Raw genomic sequence first — 24,908 nt, forward strand, 5'->3', positions numbered from 1 at the left:
TTTTAATTGGAAAATGTTCTGGGGCCTGCCCAAGCTTTTTTAATATGTAAAATGGAGTTGTTGTTTTTTAAATTTCATATACAGCAACAGGAATTCAACAGTAATAGGTAATGCATTGCAAATAAATCATCCATGCTCATAACAATCTGTAAACTGGAATTTTTTTTCAAGACATGCATCACATGCAGTAATAGTTCGCACACATTGACACCATATAAGGATCGTTCAGATGTGTCAAAGTCTGGTCCCAAGTTAAATAATGTTGTTGTAAGACCACAGAGAAATAGGTCAGATAAATGAAGAAAAACATGTAATATAATTCCCTTGTTTTGATAGTTCTGATCACTTTTTTTAAATTAATGTTTTTGTTTATATTTATTGTAACTGACCTCTCGCAGCCCACCTGCAGTATCTTCACGGCCCGAACTTTGGGAATCACAGCTTTAGGCATATCTAGGAACTGCGCTCCATTTTTTGATTAAATAAAATAATTACATTTTTGATTAGACCCTTTACATAGACCCTACAAATGTTACATTTATGGATTCAATTATTGATGGCAGAGCCTAGAATTTCATTAACCAGTGTGTCTTTATCTGCACATAAGACACATCAGTGAAGAGTTTTAGTGTCTGATAATGGCCCGAGTCAGTAATTGGGACCACACATAGGGTAAAAAAAAAAAACATCATTATTTCTATAATCTGTCAGTTTCTTCTAATGAAATACCAGACACATTTACATCTCAAGGACAATAAAAAGCATTCAGATGAAAGAATCTGAGAAGTAGAAATCACTTTGATTGAAATTCTCACAACTCACATCAACACTATGGGAATAACCTGTGACAAGGACTCAGAAGTAGATATTACTTCATCAGGAGTCAAAGGCCAAAATGGTTATCTTGATCTAAATACTGTCTTATGGCTTGTATTTGTTCAAAAATAACAAACCTGACTGAATAATTGTAATTTGTCTGGGTCAAGACTGCAGACAGATTTAAATATTTTGAATGTGGGCTAATAGACAACTGCCGACATTATTGACCCAAGCTAAAAACACAAAATGTGGATTTTAGACAGCAATGGACACATCGGACACTGACAGGAAAGAACCAACACTTGAACATCAATACCTCTTACGACATAACTGCTGTTATTTTAACCTTCTCTGGAATTTACTGAGCACGCACACATGCACGCACAAACACACACACAAACACACACAGGTTCAATAGACAGGTCAGGCAGCCAAAAGTTGTCTGTCTGGTTATATTCTGCAAGTTTCTTCATCACAGCAGCTGCAGGAAGATGTAAGATGAGACAGAAAACATGGTTGAGGTTAAACTCTGACAGCTTGTCTGACGATTTACTGTTTTGCAGATAACCAGGGCACAAAACAAGTCAATCCACCTTACATTCAAGAGCTGACTCCATAACCCACAAAGAGACAGAACCATTTTTGAGATGCTGAGCATAGCACAGATAGTTCAGGTGTTGGGTTAGGCTTCACACACACAGCTCTGTTTCACATCTTTTACTGGGACAATGCATAGTGTTGATGTGATTCACCCATTAAATAAAGGTCAGGTTGTCAGAAGTATTGGCTTTCAGTGAACTGCAGCCTGCAGTGCATCATGTGTAAGATCAAACCCCATTACATTCATGAAGGACAGGTTTCCATCGACAGAACAATGACAGAGAGACCTGTTTTGTCCTTATAAAGTCATTTATGATGGACAAAAGAAAAAGGAAAGAGAATAAAATAGATGGTAAAAAGTGTAAGTTTGATTGTTCCTATTGGTTTCACATGAGGCAGAGGGTGGAATCTGAACTGTGAAAAAGAGGCGGCGAAACAAGTGTTGGCGCAACAGTGACACCTGACAGAGAACATTACTGTTGTCAAAACAAACTCACTTATACAACAAGTAACCAGAAAAAGCACAAATACGTCTAGTCATAAATATTCAACAACATCTTTCAACATGTCTAAAAATATATTTCCAAACCAGAGATTCTTTGTAGAAAATGCTGATAATAATTGTCGAGGTGAATTAAATGGATAAAACAGCAAAGGGGAAACTTGGATGGTCAATATAGGTTCTTACAGTAAGCTCCTTCTACACTTCAATCAGCTTTTAGCTCAGATCATTTGATTTTCTTGAAGTCTTGAGACTGTGGAGGCTGTCGGATCAGAACTTGCCCTTCTTCTTGGACTTGGAGTCAATGATGAGCTGAGACTGACGCATCAACGCGTCCTGTGAGATGATGTCAGCCTCGTCCTCTTCACTCTCCTCCTCTGAGACACAAACAGTGACAGTTTGAGATAACGACAGATTTGGACTGTGTGCTTGTATTAGTGTGTTTGTGTGTGTTTGGCTCCCAGCTCACTCAAAATTCATGTAAGAAGCTCCCATAAGACGGAACAACAACTCGGAAAGTTGGCAAAGATTTTTTTATTGCCCACTTGTTAACTTCGATGTGCAGAAACATGGTGGACGACAGTAAATGTTTAGTTGATGGTAAGAACATTTTTACAAAATGATAATTTTTTGCCCGTTTGTAATATGGTATCAGGTTGTAACCGTGTCCCAAGTAGAGTGACCTAGATTAGATGTTCTCTTTGTAGTGTCCATGTTGTTTCCACATTAAGACCTACATTTCCTAACTCAGGAAACAGGACCGCCTGAGGAGCATGTGAACACACCGTTAGCATTGGGGCACTTTTGGTAACAGGTATGATGACAAGTTGGTCCAATTCTCTTAGACTTCTTTATGGTCGAGCTGCAAGTTGTGTGGCCAGGACAGCCGAGCAGTTTCTAATAGTCCCAGTCAAGCAAACAAGGCTGCACTGATTTTGAAATTATCACCTCAGATGTACGTCACTCCCAAAGATTATGCCTTCTAAAAATGGATCTGAGAGTAAAATAGTCAATGTCATTAGTAAATGGCCTACAGAGTGTTACGTGTTTCCTATGGTACACTCTGATACCCGATGTCCTCAAACAGAAGGTGCTGCGAGCGTTAGTAATCACGAACAAACACTTCAGGTGGCTCTAATGGCTGCCTTTCCATTCAGATACGTTATGCAAGCACAGCGGCACACTTACATACATGCTCTGCCATGCTGTGTTCCTTTGTGGCAAAATACCCAACATGCCCTTTGCCAGAACTGCATTTATGATTGAAAGATCAAGGCTCCCTCACAGAGGCAAATGTTAGTTATTTCATTTGTCTTTTGAAATTACACAAACTATTTTTTAATGATCAAAGAATGTAAAGGTAGGAGCACTTTAATCAAGTTTGTTAGAGGCGCTCTTTGGATAGGGATGTATGTAGACATAAAAATGACAATAAACCCCCCAAGCACTCTCTTTTTATACAATTATTATCTTTTTATGGTGTTGTGGTCTTGAGAGGGTCTTTGGCCAGAAAAACATGTCCAAGAGTGAGCTTTCTATTGGTGGAATACTACTGTAAAAGGGCCTTTTGTTCCATGAGATCTGTTTGACTCCCTGATGAAGGCTTGATGCCGAAACGTGTTGGAGTCACTAAAACTGGAGACAAGCCTTCTGAGTCAGTTTAAAGAGGACTACCTCTGCAAAATCTATCCGAAACCCCAACCTGTGCTTCAACCCACTGCGATGCTGGATGAGTGTTGTGGAGCTTCCACTCGCCTCCTCCTCCTCCATCTCTTTCATAAGAGCCGTCAGATCCTTTCCCTGCAGTTCCTCGTGCAGCGTCTGCAACTTCAGCTCGTACTGAGTCATCAGCTCCAGCACGTACTCATCCGAGTCTGGAGACACCTCAGCCACAGCCTGGCAGGAAGAAGAGAGGGAAGGAGTGATAGAAATGGAGGGAGGAAAGGTAGAAAACAAGGGAGATAACACAGCGAGACAAACTACATTTCAGTATGACAACGGTGAATTTGTTATGACTGTATGCCATCATGATATTCATTTATTTTAAAGAGAGAAAAAGACAGAAAAATGGCCACCAGACTCATAAAACATCCTGAGCATAGTCTGGCAGATGTTGAAGGACCTCAGCCGTCTCAGAAAATAGAGATGTCTCTGTCCCTTCCTGTAGAGGGCGTTAGTGTTCTTTACCCAGTCGAGCTTATTATCAATGTGGACTCCCAGATACTTAATCCTCCACAATGTCCACACTGACCCCCTGGATGGAAACAGGGGTCAACGGCACCTTGGTCCTCCTCAGGTCCACAACCAGTTCCTTGGTCTTTCTCACATTGAGCTGTAGATGGTTCCGCTCACACCATGTGACAAAGTTGTTCACAGTAGTCCTGTACTCATCCTCAGCACCCTCACTGATACATCCAACTATTGCTGAGTCATCCGAGAACTTGTGGAGATGACAGGTCTCTGTGCAGTAGTTGAAGTCCATGGTGTGAAGAGGAAGGGAGAGGGGACAGTCCCCTGTGGGGCCCCGGTGTTGCTGACCACTCTGTCTGACACACAGTGTTGTAAGCGCACATACTGTGGTCTGCCAGTCAAATAGTAAATAATGCAGCATGAACTGAAATCAACGGCCAGACTACTTTTAAACAAACTTACCCAGTAGTTGAATTTTACGCTGCATCTCCGTTATCTGGTCATGTAGTGGAGGTTTAATCGAGCTGGAACTGAACGACATGTTTGTTTTGTTGGTGGTTTACACAGTTAGCAGAGACACCTGTCTGTTCCCTTCGCCAGGTTAGCTTGACCCAAATGGACACCTACCCCAAAGCGAGGCTGAAGGTTTTTCTAAGTAACCCGTATGAAACAGCAGTGGCTCAGGGTCATATTCTTATATACAAAAGATTTCCTTCTTTCACAAATACCACTCAGCCAAATTTAAAAGAAACAAAAAAACCTCCCTAGTCCACCGTGCTCCTGTAAAGAGTAAAATATAAAGGCTTCCGTATAGACAAATACAGAAAGAATACAGCAACTTGAGATAAAGAAATTGTCAACTTTGTAGGGCTACTAGGCCTGTATCACCCAACTGTGACCACTTTACACATTCATAGCTGATATCATGTTTGCCAAATGACTGTAAACCAGTTTGCAAAAATGGAAAAGATTTATTAATGCCATCCATATGTAACACAATGGCATTATATATGACTACTTTGGTCCTGTGTTGCATACACTTTCTGTAATAAAACTTCGGTCTAATTTGTGTCCTTGTCATGACAAACTTGAACACAATTTATTTATGTTAAAAAGGTTAAAGCACATCTAAAATATTAAATGCTCTTATATGTCAATTTTTCCTTGCTTATTCTTCGAGAACTTTATTTCATATTAAAAATGTTGTATGTCATTTCCTCCTAAGAGGGACAACACTGATAGACACAATAATCCAGATGTCATTCCAAATAAAGCTCAAAAGCAGTGTCCTGTTTCTCCTTTGAACACTGATATGGCAACACAAACTTTTATTAGTTCACAAAAAAATGAACAAACTCAAAATATGCACAATATTCATGGATATGTTTTAAAATCAGTGGAGAGTTTTAACAGAAAAGGTATTAAAAAATAAAGACTGCTAATCCAAGTTAAACCACTTGGGTCATTTGTAATCTCTTAAGGCTTTGATATCATACTGAGCTTTTAATTGCCTGCAGTTTAGTAACCCTGCTTTGGTGAATTAATTTGAAGAGTGCAATATGCTTAGTTAGACTGATAAAGCATAGCTTTACTCTAGAAAGCTTTACTATACTGGACCCTTCTAGCTTCCAAGTAAACTGCATGACAGAATAATCACAAAAAAATGACAAAAAGACAGAAAAGTACAATAAAAAAACAACAGAATTTTAAGGCAAACCGATGCTTAAATTATCTACAGTTATCTTCTGTAACTCGAGCTTCCACATTCCTTCTGTAATAAAATCACCTTTGATGAGAAACGTAAGGGAGTCGATAGGTTTGAGACTCCGTAAGAAAATACAAAAGGAATAATATCATACAGACAACATAATGAATCCCATTTGGCAGTAAGACACAAACATACTGTACATACATTATGTAGCACAGGAAATGGCACTGTAAATCCTTGTCATTTAAAGACACCACACACACACACACACACACACACACACACACACACACACACACACACACACACACACAAAGCTGTGACCTAATCTACAGATTTGGGTTCTTCATTGGACTTCTTCAGGAGGGACAGCAGGTTCTGCGACATGAAGTACGGCCTCTCTGCTGATCCATCGTTGCGCTCCAGATCCTCCACTGTGACATGGACAGAAGCAGTTGAGGAACTATATTTTCCCAACATCACGCTAACACTTAACAGTAATGTCATTGTTCTTGTATTCATGCATTGTCTATCTATTATTCAGATAATCAAAGCGTTATATCTGTTTTAAGGGCTAAGAATTAAAGGGGTACTCCATGAAGTGAAGGAAGACAGTTAAAGAGTAACTTAACACAAGGCTGACAAGCAGTGCTTTACTGCCCTCTGGGGTTGAAATGTTCAAGTCTGTTGGGTGTGGTCTGAAAAGTGCTTTGTTCTACTTGACACCACACAGAACAGTGATGTCACGGTGTCCTGAAGTAAACCTGGACATCACTCCAGGAAGGTGACAGATAAGCCACTACAGGTTAGCACACCATTTTCGGGTGGTGTTAAATTACTCTTTAATAAAAAATAAAATAAAAGACCGGTCTGTATCAGAGACTCCCAACCTGGGGGTTGGGACCCTTAAAGGGATAAGGAAGGAGACATTTTTGTCACAAAGAATTGTTTTTCTTTTCTTTTCGTCTTGGTATATCTTTGTGTATCTAAAAATCTTCTTAGTCAATGCAGCAGAGCCAGAGATATCCTGATTCTGGCCCCTAACATGGGTGAAGTAAGAAAACCCCACAACACTACACTTCCCAAAATGCATTTCAATTTGTTCACTAGCAAATGCTCGACCTGGGATTATCATCACCTGAAGTCAGCTGAGTGATGTCAGGCTGAGTAGCACTTCCCATGACAATAAAAGTGACATTCAACATGTGATATTGTTGGAGTGCCCCTTTAAGACAAAATCCAAGTACTGGCTGACTGTGTTGGACATGAAAACTCACCTGCTTCCAAACGCCAAACCGCCTTCAAACTCATGTACAGAGCCGTAACAGAACTACTCTGATTAAATACAATCACCTTTAATTAAGATTTACATCCAATAAATGTGGAATGTCATCAGTAATTTCAGTGGAAAATCAACTTACATCTTTCACAAGGTGACAAACAAGAAAAAGAGGTACAAAAGCATCCAGAGAGGTTAGTTGAGAGCATTCAGAAGGCCATGTCAACACCATGCAGCACTTAGAGAGAAAGAGAGACAGAGGGATAGGGACAGAGCGAGACCAGGGGAGATCAGTAAACAACCGTTGGGGTCTGCAGAAAGGTCACGATGGCTGCGTCATGGCGACACAATCACAGCGCTTACGCCAGTCCGAAATACCAAGGCAAGTAGGTGGCAATACAATACATGGGATCCCATCTTGGCGAGGATCTCTACAAGACCGAAGCCAAAAAATACATAATAGACATACACAACTGTATATATACAAGTTCCATAGGAAAAACAAGATCCAATATTCATACAGTATATCAAATATGTCTGTAACATTTTGGCGTCAGCTGGTATTATTGTAAACAGTGAAAGAGATTCACCATCGATTGAGATGTGTTTGTTCTGAGTGTAAACACGGTACTTGGTGGTTCTGTAGTGCATAACAGGATTAAGACAATAACTATTAGTGACAGCAATCAGGCACAGGTTCAGCACTCACAATGTTCTACAGATCTTCACAATATAAAACCAACACTGTTCTAAAACCAACACAAGAGAGCATTTTGTTCAAGCTACAGAGATGCACTGGGCTTTTGACCTGCTTCAACCTTCACATGTCTACCTTCTCCAGCTGGACGTCACTCACGTAGCAAGGCCATCCTTAATTTTAGCTTGTTGTATGCCGCACATTTAACACGTCCATATCACAAAGTTGTTGTACAGTTCTTTCATTCGTTGAGGTTCACCAAGCCTCATTTTTTTGCCCTGACATTACTGTTAACATCTACTCCTGTGGTGCAGAGGGAGGATTTTCTTCCTTAGATTCCTCTTTTTCTTCTTTCTTTTCATCGGTTTCCTCTTTCTCAGTCTCCAGAGCTGGAGGCGCCGCCTCCTCTGTCTTCTCCTCTGGTTTTGACTCCAGCTTCTCTGCAGCCTCTTTCACCTCTTTTCTTTCTCCCTCTTCTTCTTCTTTCTTCTCAGCCTCCACTGCCTCACTTACTTTTTGTTCTTCATTTTTCACCTCTTTGGGCTCTTCAGAATCTATCTTGGACTTCAGAGGCTCCTCCTCCTCATTGTCTTCAGAGTCCATCTTGGACTTCAGAGGCTCCTCCTCCTCCTCATTTTCCTGCCCGAGCACCGTCTGCTCTTTCAGTTGGATCTCTCCGTCTTGTTGATGGTTAAGAGGGGTCTCTTCCTCCAATTTCACCTCGTCTTCCTGCTTGGCAGAGTCCACCTGCTCAACGGCATCGCCATCTTCCTCCAGCCTCTTTGTTTTTGAGAGGATCTCGTGCAGCTCAGGGCTCATGAAGTAAGGCCTTTCAGACGAGCCGTCGTTTCTTTCCAAGTCCTCACCTTTTGCGTGAGTGTTTATTTAGTGTTTTTGGTGGGGTTAATGGAAAATTAGGGGGAAATGAAAACATGAAATAAAGGGAATGTTTGAAAATAAAGTAAAGGGAGAAATGAGACAAAAGAGAAGATGAGTCAGAAACATTGCAGGAAGAAGAAACCACAGCTTTCCACAGTTGTATGAGTTTTTGAAAAACAGGAAGAAGAGAGAGATCTGCAGGAGATCTGGCTGAAGGCATTGATACTCACAGAAGCAGAGGAAAAGTGTGTCCACACACATGGCGTACACACTGAAGAAACCATGGGCGATGAGGTAGGATCCCACTACCAGCGTCTACAAGAAGAAAATCACATACATCAAGACCTCTGCTGTGGCGTCGGAGCCCACGGGTGAGCTCAAAAACTAAGGATGAAATCCTACTCAAATAACTGTCCCTCACCAGAATTGGCACCCAGTAGTAGTTCAGAGACGGAGCAGCCTCCTCCACTGCTTTGATTTTTCCAGAGAAGAAGAAGAAAGAGAAAATCCCTGTACAGAAAAAAAAGACGTGTTAGTGGATTTAAATTAGAAATCCAGACAGATCTCTCTCCAGTTTAAAGACATTTTGGTCTAAAAATAAAAAGCTTTCCTACCAACAATTCCAACGATGAGGAGCTTCCCAAGAAACAGCAGGAAGTCGGTCACTTTATCCAAAACAGCCACCCTGTGTTGAATTTGGCACGGTTAGAGAACATGAGAGTATATCAAATTAAATTAGGCTAAGAATAGCTTGATTTGTCGAATACCTGTAGTAGTCTTATGCTTGTGGATATTAATATAAGCTAGTGAAATCCTACCTGACAATGTTCCTCATGAGAAGGAAAAAGGCGTCTCGAGCTGAAGGGCAGAAACTTTTTCCATAGATGGCAATCTGAAGAAGAAGACCAAAAAATGTACCACTTTAAGACCGCACCAGGCATCAGCATCTCTGAGTGAGCTGCTTCCTGTTACAAGAACTCACCATGATGTAGGCATTTCTGTTCAGAAACTTGATACATTTCTCCAGACACCAGAAACAGCACTTCATGCAGCTAAGCAGGAATTTAGCACACTTGTTCTGAGCACCTGAAGGATGAGAGCGACAATGTTACAGTTACATGAACGAACCAGTGACTGGATGTGTTTAAACCGTAGAGTAACCTAATAATGGCCTGTGGTCGTACTTGGGTTAAAGTTACATGCACCTCTGTTAGCGTCCCTGTTGCTATAAATAAATCAGAAAAGACATTTCTGTGCACCTGCAAGCTGCTGCACACACACAGAGCTATATGAAAATGTGTGAACAGGTGCACAAGTATGAAAAGGTTACCTGTATGAAAGGTGCAAACAAGACAAAGTCAGCGGGGGAAATATAGAAATGTTGACAATGCAATAGCAGTAATACTGTGCATGATGTGCCACTGTTACATATTGACTATCAGCACTTCCAGGCATCTTAACCAGGTCTTTGATGATTGCAGTATACATTAACGTGTATTTTTCTGACCTTTGGCATTACACATGCAATTCATAGGCATGTTTTCTTTTTAAAAAAAGGCCAAAATTAAAACGTTTGTCATTGCTAGAAATCAACAATTTTCAAAATTCCGACGGTCTTCATACAAAACATGTACTACAAATGCTGCTATCAGTAAAAGTAACCAAATCGAAGTTTAAAACAGTGATATTCCTTCAAAATCAATTTATTCTACATGTCTCATTTAAAATCTTGCTAAAAGAAAACCATTCACACTAATCAGATCCTGTATAAAACATTTAATTCTGTGCTCCTCGGCGCAACTGAGAAGTCAAAAATCACTAGGCTGACAGTGACAGTCACTTGACCAAAATTCAGTGAAATTAGATGAATTGCGGGAGGACGAGCCAGCAGCTAGAAGGGACAAGCAAGGTTGTATGTATTGGTTGACAATTTTAATTATTTTAATATGTATAGCATTTGGGCATTTGAAAAATGTTGTTTGTATCGATTCTGGTTTGTTTTTTTTTTGTTGTTTTTTTTGAAAAAAAAGAATAAATAAATAGAAATGATCATCACCATCAAATCTGATAATGATTTTTGGCATTAGAACCGTGTTGTCCTGCACAAAATACATTTTTGAGTTCTCCCGGCTTCTCGCCATGGAGTTTCCATAGAGACGCAGTAAAAATGAGCCCACAGTGACACAAAATATGATAGGAGAAAAAAAAAAGGGCATGTAAACATAGCGACTGATAAATATATAATAATGATGAAGATGCACAGCCAAGTATTTTTATAGGTCGGTCATCCTGTTCTGAAATTAAATCTTCTGACCTTTCAATTTGTGATCCAGGTACTCCAGAAGGACCCTGATGACCTGGACCAAAGACAGGATCAGAGAGCCAAAAGCCAGGGAGCCTGTGTGGTATCTGGACAGCAGGAGGAAACACAAGCCAACTGTGAGCATGAGACACATTTACTCCAACACACAGGGAGGGTAACCCACCTACTGACCTAACATATGCCTCACTTCCACTTGCTTGTTTTGAAAATACACTGACACACATGACACAAAATTCAAATACAAATTCAGCCTCTAACCGGAGGGCCCGTCCCAGCGAGGCGAAGATGGGGTAGGCTGGGATATCTTCAGGCTTCTTGAAGGCCCAGTAATACGAGGCGAAGGCCCCCGACAGAGTGACCTGGCCCAGGGCCGTCACAAAGTTGGCGCACCAGAAGAAGAGGAAGACGTTGTAGAACTGGAACAGGATGAGGTATTTGTGGTAGAGGGTCTCCCCACCATAGAAGGCAAACAGGCACTCTGCATCAGGACACTGAGCTGAAACATTGGAGGTGTTGAATGTCTGGAGGAGGAAGCAGACCAGACAATTTAAGAGGGGATTTTTTAAATCAGCAAACCATGATGAAAGTGTGATGCTGTCCAGGTTAACAGTGACATAACCAAACTGTTTCTTCCTGAATGGTAAATATGAGCAGGCTTTTTAGCTGAATCCCAAACACATCTTCAATCAGTTAATATATTGTGGCAGTGACATTTAAAAGCGTACCTTGGGGTCGCAGGTATCTCGTGAGTACTCGCAATCAGTCTTGTTGAACACCTTGTACACCTGCTCATTAGATGTGGACAAGAAACTGGTCAGAGGGGTCAAGGAGGTAATGTCAACAAAGGGAGGATATATCTGAAAAGGTCACAATCAAGACTCATCTGCATCTATTTGTACATTTATGAAAGTATGTCACAAACAAGAAATAAAGCAGGAAAGAATGATAAATATTAGGAACATGTTGCAACAGCATTCAGACGAAGATAAGTGATTTAAATGTGATGGATTGAATGTTTAATTGAGGATTAATTGAGTAATTAATATACTGTAGATGAATATTCAAATTGACTGGTAATGCGTCTTTCTTTTTTTTGCAGAGTGAAAAAAATAAAGCAGTGCATAACTATGAAGTGACACTTTAATGATTTGCCCATCTTTGGTCATCATCTTAACAAAAGTAAGGATACACAGCCGTGATGGCCCAGTAAGCGATCACAATGGCCAGGAGGGCAAAGGTCAGCAGTGGGTAGAAAAGCGATGACATCACATGCCCAACAGCTCTGAAAAAGAAAACAACAATGGAAACATTATGTCACAAGCTTGGGTATAATACTCTCCGAAAGGTAGAATAAAGTTCCCCAAACAAAGAAACACAGCCTGGCACTCTGATGTTTAAGTATAGGAACTAAAGGGCGCGTCTAACTATTATTAAGACAAATATATAACGTTGGTATGCTAAAGGTGTTAGCTAACAGCTGCCTATTTACACATCCAACAGAAACATAGCAACATTAGCATTCTTTTGGAGTTGATGAATGTAAGTCCAATATTCAGCCTCATTTTAGCTGTTTTGGTCTCCACCAACTCCTTAGGTTAACATTTGGCTATTTAGTTGCTAAAAGCGCTACTGTGCTCACAAGCTCGTTGCTAACTGTGTCTATCTGCCGTTTTCTTGCTGAACAGGTAGACTTTACTGGGTTGGCTGAAAACATCTGCCTGCAACAGCTGTTAACCACATTGATAAGATCCATGAGACTGAACCAAAGCTGTTAATCTGTGGGCCATAACACCAAAACAATGAGCTGAAAGAAGCTAAAATGCTTCGTGGAGCTGAGGGGAACTGCAGAGTTGGGTCATAAATCTCTGTGGGTTTGTCACGATGAGCGACCCCTTTCACATTACACGTTCACTGAATCCATTGTAAGTTAAAAATATTGATTAGGGGTGCTTTAAAATATGTGAACAGGTCTGGTCACTTTTGTACCCTTAGCGGAGAAGACATATTGGAAAATGCTGCACAATGCCATACTGGGATTTAGACTGACCTGCTGGCCTCTTTGATGAGGGCGATGGCAATCAGGATCCTCTTTCTGAGGAAGATGAGTAGCAGGATGATGATGACCTCTACAATAGCCAGAATGATCACTGCAAACCAGATAAGGCATTAGATTAACAGCATTTTATATGAGATTAATTGAAGAATTAAGTGTGTTTGTGCGTACTGAAGGCCAGCCAAGTCTGTCTGATCTGCAGGTAGACAGAGAAGTCCGTCTGCAGGCCCAGGTCACGGATGGTGACGTCAGAGCCCGGCTCTCCCTTCAAACTCGCAAACTCCATGTAACAGTGGAAAATTCCTAAAAAAATATATAAATACATTTCAAATACTTGTTTTTCATTCTTTAACAAACAGATACAACTTTATGATCTACAGAGGCTGAAGACTTACCATATCCAATGACTAGAATAACCAAAACAATCATGACCCAGACCATGACGCCAGCCAAGAATCGTAGCAGGACGATGAAAATCAAGCTGACCACCATGGCAATCACCAGACCACTGCAGAGTGGACACATCAAATGTTTTAACATACTGAGATTTAAGAGCGGAGCCTTTTAGCACTTTTTCATGTGATCTTGGAAGTCGTGCATTTTTCTGGTTTCAAAGTGATCAATTAGTTAAAGTCAGTCATGCTTTTCATATACTGAGTGAGGACATTTAACGACCATGATAACTGTGTGTGTTTCGACAGCTTCAGTATGTTGGCTGACTGGATCTGTTTAGTGGTGATTTTGTCTTGTGAAGTTCTACACAACACATTTCTGTTACTGTGACTACTAAAAAAAGCGCAGACTCACAGCAATATCCAGTGCCAAGACTGAGTGTAGTCCTCAAAGATTCTCATGGCCACCTGGCGAGCTTCAACAACCACATTTGATTTCCTGTAACAGAAGGAAACAAATCACAAACCACAAACAAAACACTCCAAAATTAAGTAAGTATGGAGAACTGAACCTGACATCATTTAGTAAGGTTATCAGTCAAGTTTAATAACCCTGTAACTGAATCAATAACTCTTTTGAACTTGAAATATGGAAATCACAGTCTTTGTTCTCTTGACATTTTGTATTTGTTGTTCCCAAAGTTAGTACTGAATTGAGAGAGGAAGGTTTTAGGTTTTCGGTACCAACAATCTACAGACTGAACTGAAACTTATATAGTAAAAATATTAGTGTTACAAAATATTGTAACACTGAACAGCTTTAAAACTGTGGTGAAAGTCAACTGAGTCCATGTTGTGTACAGTATGTGCAAGTATTTTATCTGAATATTTGATTGTGTTTTCTGTTAATTTACTGTTGTAACTCCGTGTTGCTGCCATTCTTGTCAAGGTCTCCCTTGTAGAAGAGATCTGTGATCTCAATGGGAGTAACCGGGTTAACTAAAGGCTAAATAACATAAAAGAAATAATGACATAGTTAGATAAATAATTACAAAAGCGTGTAGAAAGAACTATAACACTAATGCTTTTCCTTTAACCTTAAATCAGTGTTTTTAGTGTGTATGTAACATCAGTGGGACAATTGAGAGGACAGTGTGGCTAGCTAGGTTAACTATAGTATAAACAGTGTTTGCTAAACACACTGAGCACCAGCATTTTTAGCTAGTTGATGCTAACATTCATCAGGATATTACACATGCAAAAGCACGTAAGGTAATAATCTATATAAGCATACCGCAATAGCTTCACTATATAAAAGTAGTTAAACCATACAGCCGGTAAGCCAACTTTTAATTAGATATTATTTACATAAATAATGGAACAAATGCAGGGATTGTTGAAACCTCTCCCAGTGGGAATAAAGCTGATAGAAAATCCTGACCTATAGACCCTTCAGGGTGCATACCAATAGAGCAAAACCAAAGCAGCAATGTAGCAAAAACACATCAGCGCATAGAGAGAGTAAGACCATTACATGAGCCGTCAAATCAGTGTAGAGAGATATGATGGGGAACTGTCAGCTGACACAGCATAGCAAGATGTGTGTCGAAAGTGTCAAGCCTGAACTGGTTAAGCATTTTTCTTGAGGCTAAAAGTAATAACTGTTTTCATTCCTACTGATTAATCTATTTTTTGTGAGTATCACATGAAATAGTCAAAAAAAGAAAGTAGTTCCAAGAGCACGAGAAAATTGTGCCAACAATCCACAACCCAACTGAATTAAATTAACAATGATAAACTGACTGTCAAATAGCCAATCACTAATCATCTAATCTTTTCAGCATTAATTATATCAAAAAGTTATTAGTGATAGCATTCAGGGGACCCCTCGAAATTTCATACATTTCACGACTATTTGTTGAGCTTCTTTTACAACTTTTAGGGTTGATGTGATTGTACCAGCGTGTCAGTCAAACAGTTCTGAAATTGTGCAACACAAAGAGACTGATTGGCTTCCTTATGATATAAGTATGTTTTGTGTGTAAATGTATGTCACCATACAGTGAAACAGACTCACTTGGATGCCTCCAGCACGTCCGTGGCATTGATATTGTTGCCCTCTCCATCATTAAAACTGGTTTCATTGCCCACCACCACCACCCCGCCTTTCATTGTTCCCAAAGCAGGAAGGCAGCGACGCGTGACTGTGGAAGGAGGAGATGATCCGTTTAATGAAACAACAGATCTACAGACACAGCAGCTCGTATTGTGGCGTAAAATGAGGAGAGAGAGAGAAGAAAAAGCTTCTCACTCACAGGGTTTACTGGGCATCAGCATGGCCGGACACAAGCTGTCCCTCAGGATCTCCGGTGGACTCTGAATCATGTTAATCAGCCTTTAGTGTGCTTTTTAAACATTCTTTGTCATAATTTAATTTACATTTAAGCATGTATGTAGAATGATAAATGAATACGTACCAGTTTGGTAAAGTCCACTCCATCCTTACAGTATTGCTTGTAGTATTCATGGTCGTCTTTGTTGCCTAACTTGGCTTTCACCAGTGTCAGGTGCCTGTCAGGACAGCTTTCCACACATAACTGCACAAAAACAACAATATACAATCATGTCAATTAACGTGATCGTTAGAAATGAGAAGTGTTGCAATGCCCATGAAAGATAAGTAGATATGGTTTCTGACCTGTGTGGTGGGACACTGGAACTCCAGCAGCACCAGAGGACTGGCACATTTAAGGATGTTGAAGTAGAACAGAAGTGGCTTCTTTCTGTTGCGTGAAAACAGTAAAACACAACTATTATTTGGTCTGTATTATAGATAAATGTCGAAAATCTGCATGCGAGATGTTTTTAAGGACACATATACTGTAGACATCATGTTCATATTGTCAGGTGACTCACTCCAGAGGTGTTCCAGCTTGTCCGCAGAACTGCCCCCTGCTGTCCGTGGGGTAGATCACTTTCCTGGGGTCACCCTGAGACCAGGCTGCATGGAGAAGAATGCAAGTCATTCAGAACAAAAGCGGACATCAGATAAAATAACAATAACACATAGTGCTCTTCTGTATCAACAGAGCTTACAATCAATACTAAATTAAATAATCTGAATGTTTTCAGACACATTTCAAATTTCAAATGAGAAATGAGAAATTAAACTCTAGCCAGTACAGACATTGAAAAAGGTTTGCATTCTTGGAAAGCAGACAGACAAAGCATTTCGTCTTCAATATGTAAACTATTTATTATTTGGAGAACACATGCACACACACACACACACACACACACACACACACACACACACACACACACACACACACAGACACACACACACACACACACACACACACACACACACACAGACACACACACCCACACACACACACACAGGGAGGTGCAGAACAATGTGACCTTCAGTGCAAGATAAATAAAACACGTCTTATAACTCTTCTCCAGTTAACCGAACGTCTTGGGTATCTTGACTTCATTACGATGGTGTCTCATGTTGTTTTTGTCCTTATTTATTGCCCGTGGATCAGCAACAACCATAATTATTTGGTATAAAAAACAACATTAAAATCAACAGATAGGTAGTACACAAATGAATTATATTACATCATATTTCTCTTTTTTTTTATCTATTAATATTGTACTTGGTATCTACGTTGGACTGCATCTAAGAAACCAGTGGTGTAAAGCTTTATACACCACCCTGATGAATGCAAAAATAAACCATGTTGGACGAAAGAGGAGATGTACAACATGTTTTAATTTTGATGGACTTGAATCAGTACATATTGTAGTAATGGAGGATCAATCTTACCGAGGATACCCACAGCAAAGTACCCCAGCAGGGCTAAGATGAAGAGGATACAGCAGAGGATATCTGTGCAGCCCCTGGAAAGAGGAGAGGCAGAATATTGTTATTGGCGTTCTGTATTACAGAAAGAAGCAAATTATGATCTGTGACTGTAATACACGTCTCACCTGTTGTGAATCGGCCCTTTGAAGTTTGGGTCAAACTTCCTGGACTCCCCTGTGGATAAAAAGAGACAACAGGCTTGTTAATGCCTCCTGCTATAAATTATTGCATAGATATATTGATGTATTACTGAATTATAATACAAAGACTGACAACGATTATATAACACATGCATTATGACTTGTGAACCAATGACTAGAGGTTTCACTTCAGGAACTCTTTCAGAGAACCACTGAAGACCTAAATGGAAGCCCATTAACCACCAACTGCAGGCACACCTGGTGCTATCACGTTATTTCCAGGTGCCAGTAAAAACAAGGGAAGAAACTGGAAATGGAATTTTTCACATTTTTCTAATTGAATATTGACTATTCGAGTATTCAAAATTCATGACCCACCAATAATACTTGAATCACTTGTTTTTTGATACTGCCGTTGGAATTAAGCTGACACAGATAAAACTCTTTTTACATATCATTTTGATATCATAGTTTCTAGTTTCTTTTTAAAACGGCCTGGATTCACTCATTTGGACTAATTTGAACTGAATTTTATGAAATAATAAAAGCTGTACAATTACCATCATGACACCACTGCACTGAATGATATGATGATAAAATTATACTAAATTGTGAAGGATATTATGAGCATCTCCTAATAAGTTAAGTGTAAATATGTACAAATTACCGTCATATTATACATAGCTTATTGTGCTTTACGTCTAAAATGGCAAATGATGTGATTATGGTACCGTTTTTTTTCTGGTCTTGTAATTAACTACTTTACAACATTTCTACACACCATCACCAATTTCAAGCAGTATTATATTGTCACAATTACATAAAAAAGGCAAAATAGCCACAAAAAGAAATTCAGTACTTTTCCTTCAGTCGTTTTTAAGTGCTTATTGTGTTGCAGTGGCTAATTGGCTATTTCACACAGATTACACACACTAACAAATAATTTCTTGACTAATTCATACAGTATTTAATATTTGCAATGCTTTATCACTATCTACAGTGGGGTGTAGGAACAAGTTCAAGTGTATTGACAAAGAAAGGACAGTCTCCAGAACAAAAGGATTCTTCTGCCTGACTGTCATGCCTAGCAACCCACAAAATGGCTCCCTGTGGACGGTGAGCTCCCTGTGGACATCACCAGCCGCCATGGAAACACCTCAGACACGGCAGAGGAGAAACATCCACCAAGTGCACTCTGCCTAGAGTGAGATCATCACGAGCCAATACTGCGAGTCAACACATTCAAACAGAAGGGAATGAACGTGCTTATCGTTCATGTTCAAAGTTACAAATCAAATTTGTTTTACTCAGGAAATCAGCTTGAGTTATGAATTCAGTAAACGTAACCTCCTCTACCAACATCCTCTTATGAGAAAACCAGACTGAGTTAACACACATCCTGTCACATTACTGTGGTTGTCTGTCGCAGCCTTCTTGACAATTCACACGATGAAGAATCATTAAACTCTTTTTTAAGCTCTGTCACAGACTCCAAGTGGGAGTGAGAGGCGAGCCCAGTGCCCACCCAGTGCTACATGCAGTTATATCTGCGACACCACACACTGCTTATACACAAACACACATATACGCAGGTTGCCCACACACAACTGGCAGCACCACAAAAGGCATCGATGGACCTTGTATCTTAAAGTATTGTATATCTGTCTCAGCTGTGAGCCTTCACTTCAGCATACACCCAGACTGTTACAGTACCTTGTCTTTCGTATTTTGTCATTCCGTCGTTATTTCTCCTTCAGTTTCTGTCATGGACGGTTTTGTAGATTTCTTAGTCTGTTGTGTTTTGCCAGTTTCTTTAGGTTTCCTTCCTGTATAGAGCGTCTACTAACTTCTAACTCTTCACTTCCTCCTTTTACTGTATTCATAGCTCTGCCTTCACCTCCTATTCCCTCTTTCTCTCTTCGGTCCCTCTCTTGGCTCAGGGCTCATCGGGGGAATTGCAGTAAAAACATTGCTGATGGGGGAATTGAGAGAGGAGCATTAACAGCAACAAAGACTTGTGGCGCCTGTGAACCTGCTGATGCCAAAATTGAGGGACATGTTCTGCAATCAAAACAGCCTTTCACTCCGGCATCATAACAATAATTTTGGGCTTAAACTCATTCTATTAAATCAATTTTCTTCACCGTTTCCTGGACTTACAGCTGTTTAACAGGGTGCAACTGCACGCAGAGCAGCTGCAGCTTAACCTCAGTGGTCACATGTCTCAAAAAAAAAAAAACAGTCTCAACAAATACAGCAAACTACCATTAAACGGTTTCTCTTTAACCCTCATCCAGTGCGATGTATGGCCTTCTACAGCTTCCTGTTTCTACTTTTAGCTGTATTTTCAAGTTTGTTACGTGCCTTTTTTAACCAAACTTCACACCAGTCACTTGCTAAACAATGGACAAAGATTTCTTGAAATGTTTTCATGCACTGTTAAGACAATGATTTGGTTATGATGTGTGTGCGACATACAAAAGGGGGTGAGCTGTACAACAGAGATAAGACCGTCCTACGTGTTCTCTGGTGGAACATGAACGTAATCTGGTCCGCCCACTTCCGTCGCCATGTGACAGACTGACAGCATGCCATAGCGTGAAATACAATACTAACTATTGACCACACACGCGTGCCATGTCCTTGCACATACAAACTCTACCTTGTTCTTACGAAACTCAGTGTCCTTGACCTGTATTGGAGCCCCACAGAAATTGCATTTTTGAGAGAGGCCAAGTTTAAACTTGAAACCTTCATATCTTTAAATTAATTTAAATGCGGAAAAATGGAAGTGGACACTGCCAGCTGCAGGTGTGTCACACATGCCTAAATATGGCTCCCATGTCTACACACTGTATATAAAATGCATTTTTCTACTTTCCGCTGCTATTGCGACTTGATTTGATGTTGTTGTTGTCTTGTCACATCATTAACGCAGCTATTTTAAATGAGTCTGGGCTGGGTCTCACTTGTAAAAGATTCTAATCTTAATGTGACTAACTGGCTAAATAAACTCTCATATTCAGTACGTATGTTGATTAAATATAAAGGTACAGACAGGAGAAGGTTAGCTTAGTATAAAGGCTGGAAGCAAAGGAAAACAGCTAGCCTGGCTCTCTCCAAAGGTAACAAGGTTTAACTACCATCTTGCCTTAAACTCACTTAATTTACAAGTAATATTTTATTTATTTAATCTATACAAAAAACAAAGTTTTAAGACGCTAATTCGCTTTTATTTGGGATATTTCAAATGTACAAACTCTGTAATAGAGACATTGTTTCAAATGCATCTTTGGTGTTTCTTTACTGCAAATTCTTGTTGCTGAGCAACAAACATATATCATCTAAAATGGACTGATTATATCCATGCATTAATTGGTCTTTACAGTTACAGTAATAACAGTATGTTGTTTATACGATAAGGAGTTGTTGATTAAAAATATTGCCTGTACAGTTCCTTCTGAAAAGGCTGTGCTGTAGTATTTTTCAAGATCTTCTGTGTAACTGAATTCATTTAATTCTGAATATTGTGTGTTTTATTTTAAGACAATAACACTATTTAGAGTTGTGTGTATTAGCATGGTACTGATTGTTTGCATAGTATTTATATGAAGAGTTAAAAGGGTTTGCTGTTGCTGTTTGGTTGTACTCGCCCTCCCTACCATCACGTCGTGTTTTCTACACATTTCCTCCTTCTCTTTACTGAAGAGAATAAACATTGACAGTGATTTTTCCATCAGGAGGACCATCTGCGAGTGTCAGAGGCACTGCTCTATTAGAGCTGCTGCTTTGTGCCATAAAACAATCACTGATTGTGCTGAAAAGCATTCCAGCAGATTGGTTGTGTGAAGATAGCCAAATGTATTGCAAATAGTCCTGTTTGCTCATCTAACTGACACAATTAATGTGATAGTGGTTTGCTGATGTCAATCTCAGTGAATGCAGCAACTCAGGGAAGAGATGTTTCAAAAAGGTATACATTTGCAGATGTTTTGTTTTACATTGAGTTCCTCAGGTAGGTCACTACATACAGCAGGTGCCATGATGCTGAAAACCCACAGAAACAGATGTCTGTATTTAGCATGAAAATCTCAAGATCATGACATACTTACAAGAATGTAATAGAAAAAATGCTCGAAGTGGCATAAGACATCCATCGATAATATGATACGTCTTTCTAGTCACCATTGTGTGTGTGTGTGTGTGTGTGTGTGTGTGTGTGTGAGTGTGTGCGGTAAAGGAAGTGATGATGTCATGACTGATGTGATTCACTAATGGGCCCAGAGGGGTTATCAGATGAACCTTTCCCTGGCTACCTTAATGGGTTTGTGGGCCCTGTGTTTGTGTGTGTGTGTGTGTGTGTGTGTGTGTGTGTGTGTGTGTGTGTGTGTGTGTCTGTCTGTCTGTCTGTCTGTACATGCAAGAAGACATTGTGAGACATTATGTGCTCTTTTTCCTGACATTTTTATCTTTGTATTTAGGGCATTCAGATAAAAATTATTGTACTTGCTGGAGTCACAGAAATGGCTGTAAAACTGTTTTACTGCTGTAACTGCTTCAAAAAACTACAGTTTGGCAGCTACTAATGAGGTCATTGGCCTACATGCTCTTAAAAAGGAAGGAAGAAACACATTAAAGTCTCTTTTAACAGCGATAAATCCTTAAAAACTGACAACCACGGGCTCCGATCACTGTCTCTCTGTACTCGGATCAAACAGCGACAATTTGTCTGATTTTCCCAAACCAAGTCCAAAGCGCTCATTGTGAAACATTTAGCAGCTGTGTGTCACTGTGTAGATGCAGTGTGTGTGGCAATGCATCTGAGGGTTTGCCAGCTTGATATTGACTGGAAGCGTCTTGACTGCGTCTGCTGAGTGGGTCGGACAGACAAGGCTGAACACAATCCAGGCAGTGCAGGCTGCAGCCTGCCTCCCTGCCTGCATGTACACCTCACTGACAGAGAGGAAGTGTAGGTAGCAGGCAACCAGGTCAAACTCTGCTGATAAAAACTGCTGTTTTGGACTTCTGCAGAGCTGGAATGTGCATTGTGTGTTTGCGTCGTATAAACCTTTATCTCCAGTTTAAAAGGGCCGTGTTTTTTGACCTTTCTGCCTTCGTGGGGGAGGGGAGCCGAGGAAAAGGAGCAGTTTACATGGTAACAGGAAAGCTATGAGGAAATGCTCCACAGTGGGAGCGCCGTGGATTGAGTGGAGAGGATGAGCACTTTACATAGTGGGTGTTGGCTGTGGGGAGCATCTTACATTGTGAAAGAAGCAACAACTCCACAGTCAGAAAGCATTAGTGTTGTCTTCCCAGTGGAATACCAGCGTGGAGACTGCGGTCTGCTTCTAAGCGCTCTATGGCCTTCCTCCCATGTAACAACAGTGACATGGGGTATTTAAGCAAGAATAACACTGGTTGGGAAAACTTCATGACTCAACAGTCCATAGGAACAACAACCCGGCCCAGACATGAGAAGACCACACCAGGGCAGCTGTGGGCTGATAAGTTGCTGCCAAGTGGAGAGGATGCATGTGTGACACACATAATAAACAGCGATGAGTCATGTCTTCGGCTGGTATAGAGGATGGGTTTCTCCATAATGTGTGCATGCAGAAATTCAGTGTGAACAAAAGCGATGAATGTCTGTGAAGTGCATGTGTTTGTGTGGACGAAATTTCCATATGTGAATCTACGAAACACCAACTGGTTCTTGAGCCCGGGGGAAAACACAATAAACCAAACATAGCCTACTATCCACTCCTCCTCCCCTGTGTGGCCTGTTTTTCTGTGTTCCTACTGTATAAAATAACCTGAATATGAAGCCAATTTAATATAAGCATGTGGAGACAAGCCTTGTTTGAATGGATGATAACCTAGTTTCCCTGTTATAGCAGCCATAAATCAACACAAGTAGACGGAACTGGGTAGTTTATAATGCAGAGTGATAACATAGGGCCAACAAGCCGAATACAACCACCCATTTACAGCACGTTGCCTTCATTCACAGTGTGTTGTCAAATGAAAAACTGGAGAGTAATTCAATACATTTCTCTGAGGTTGAAGATGAGAACTCCTCTGAAAAACAGCCGGCTGAGGAGGATGAGGATGGCTCCAGAGCCGCACGAGACCCGTGAGGTCCACACCCTCCCATCGCTCGCAGTCATTGTTTCCATTTCTTCGCCCGTTTAAAGAAAAAGCAAACATGGAGGAGAAAACATCAGAATAAAGCTGTTCTTACCGAATTTAGGGTCCGGGTTTTTTTCCTCCAGCTCCATTCTCGCACACTGCTCGGCTCCTGGCTGCTGTTCAGACCTTAGACAGGACAGTTACCATGGAAATGTCGAGGAAAGAAACATCAATAACAGACCGCTACAGAGAGAGAGGGAGAGAGAGAGACCATCCCAAACCAAACTGAGGCACGAAGCTTTCGCAGCTAACGGAGAGCCGAGGCAGCCAATGACAGAGCAGAGCCTGCTAACTGACAGCTGCCACAGCCAATCAGAGCGCGCCCGAGCGGGACAAAACCATTCGGTCTCGCCGCTACTTTAATGGAATGTGAGGAGTGTTTGTGAGGAGCAATGCTGAAGTCTGATGGACTCAGTGCGTCCAGAAACACTGTAAACATGACCGGTTTACTTATCATGATTGAGATTAAATTAAAGAGCGCTATTTTTAACATTTCTGAGTAACTGTGTTAGAAAATACACCCACTGACAAGAGCACAGCAGTGGTGGAAAAATAGTGCTAGGCCTATTTAGATGCCCAATTTAGAGCTATAACTTTAGTATTTGTATGTTATAGGCCTACCTCTTCTCAACTTCAGTTGAGAGGGAAATATTGCTCTCTGCTGTATTTATTTGGTAGCTCTTTTTTTTTCCAGTTAGCTGAAGGGTTATTCATCACATAAAATATGATTCATTTTAAAAGATTAAACTAGTACAAAGCAGGATATAATATATAATTAGCCTAAGTTGGCAAAACATTTAGCAAATACACAATTTAATGTTGATGCTTGAGTTACATCAATCCAATACTGTAATATGTGTAAAATGATAACATTGACAGTACTTTTCATTTGATACCTTTTGCTGATTAATCTTTTATGTATATCGACTTCAATACAATTTTAGATGCAGGGCTCGCCTCCTTAATGGAGTTATTATAGGGTGTTGTATTGTGTGATATTTTTACATTAATGTAAGGATGTGAGTGCGTCCTCCACCACTCTCCTACAACTAAACAACCATTCCTTTTAATACCTACTGTGACGCATAGATAGTAAAAGACTTCAATGATCACTAACTACACAGCTAACTGGGCTAACTTGCTAGCAGCAGCTACGGCTAGCAGCACTTAGCAGTTACTCTCTGGTGATATGCTGCTTCCTATTTGTTTGTTATGAATCTTAAGATCTTGAGCAATTCCGATCACAGGAGCAGGAAACCCTGA

General features: G+C 40.3%; 1 protein-coding gene across 2 annotated transcripts; it reads right to left on the reverse strand.

Moving 5' to 3' along the window:
• Positions 1–5,373: 5,373 nt before the first annotated feature.
• On the reverse strand, positions 5,374–23,878 carry slc44a2 (solute carrier family 44 member 2 (CTL2 blood group)). Of its 2 annotated transcripts, none has more exons than XM_084384050.1 (22): positions 23,698–23,877; positions 17,442–17,490; positions 17,278–17,351; positions 16,359–16,443; positions 16,141–16,225; positions 15,920–16,039; positions 15,758–15,818; positions 15,520–15,646; positions 13,858–13,941; positions 13,446–13,558; positions 13,222–13,353; positions 13,045–13,144; positions 12,187–12,279; positions 11,723–11,807; positions 11,256–11,518; positions 10,989–11,083; positions 9,657–9,760; positions 9,493–9,566; positions 9,289–9,359; positions 9,096–9,184; positions 8,905–8,989; positions 5,374–6,253 (listed from the first exon to the last, which is right to left on the reverse strand). In XM_084384050.1, exons 1-22 carry the CDS (start codon positions 23,732–23,734, stop codon positions 6,144–6,146), a joined length of 2,136 nt encoding a protein of 711 aa, XP_084240176.1. In that variant the 5' UTR covers positions 23,735–23,877; the 3' UTR covers positions 5,374–6,143. The 2 variants fall into 2 exon arrangements, with proteins under 2 accessions (XP_084240176.1, XP_084240175.1); XM_084384049.1 differs by lacking the exon at positions 5,374–6,253 and adding an exon at positions 7,159–8,661 and having other exon boundaries at positions 23,698–23,878.
• Between the last annotated feature and the right edge of the window lie 1,030 nt (positions 23,879–24,908).

This window comes from Pagrus pagrus (genome assembly GCF_965226575.1).
Source record: "Pagrus pagrus genome assembly, chromosome: 2".
Taxonomy (NCBI): Eukaryota; Metazoa; Chordata; class Actinopteri; order Spariformes; family Sparidae; genus Pagrus; species Pagrus pagrus.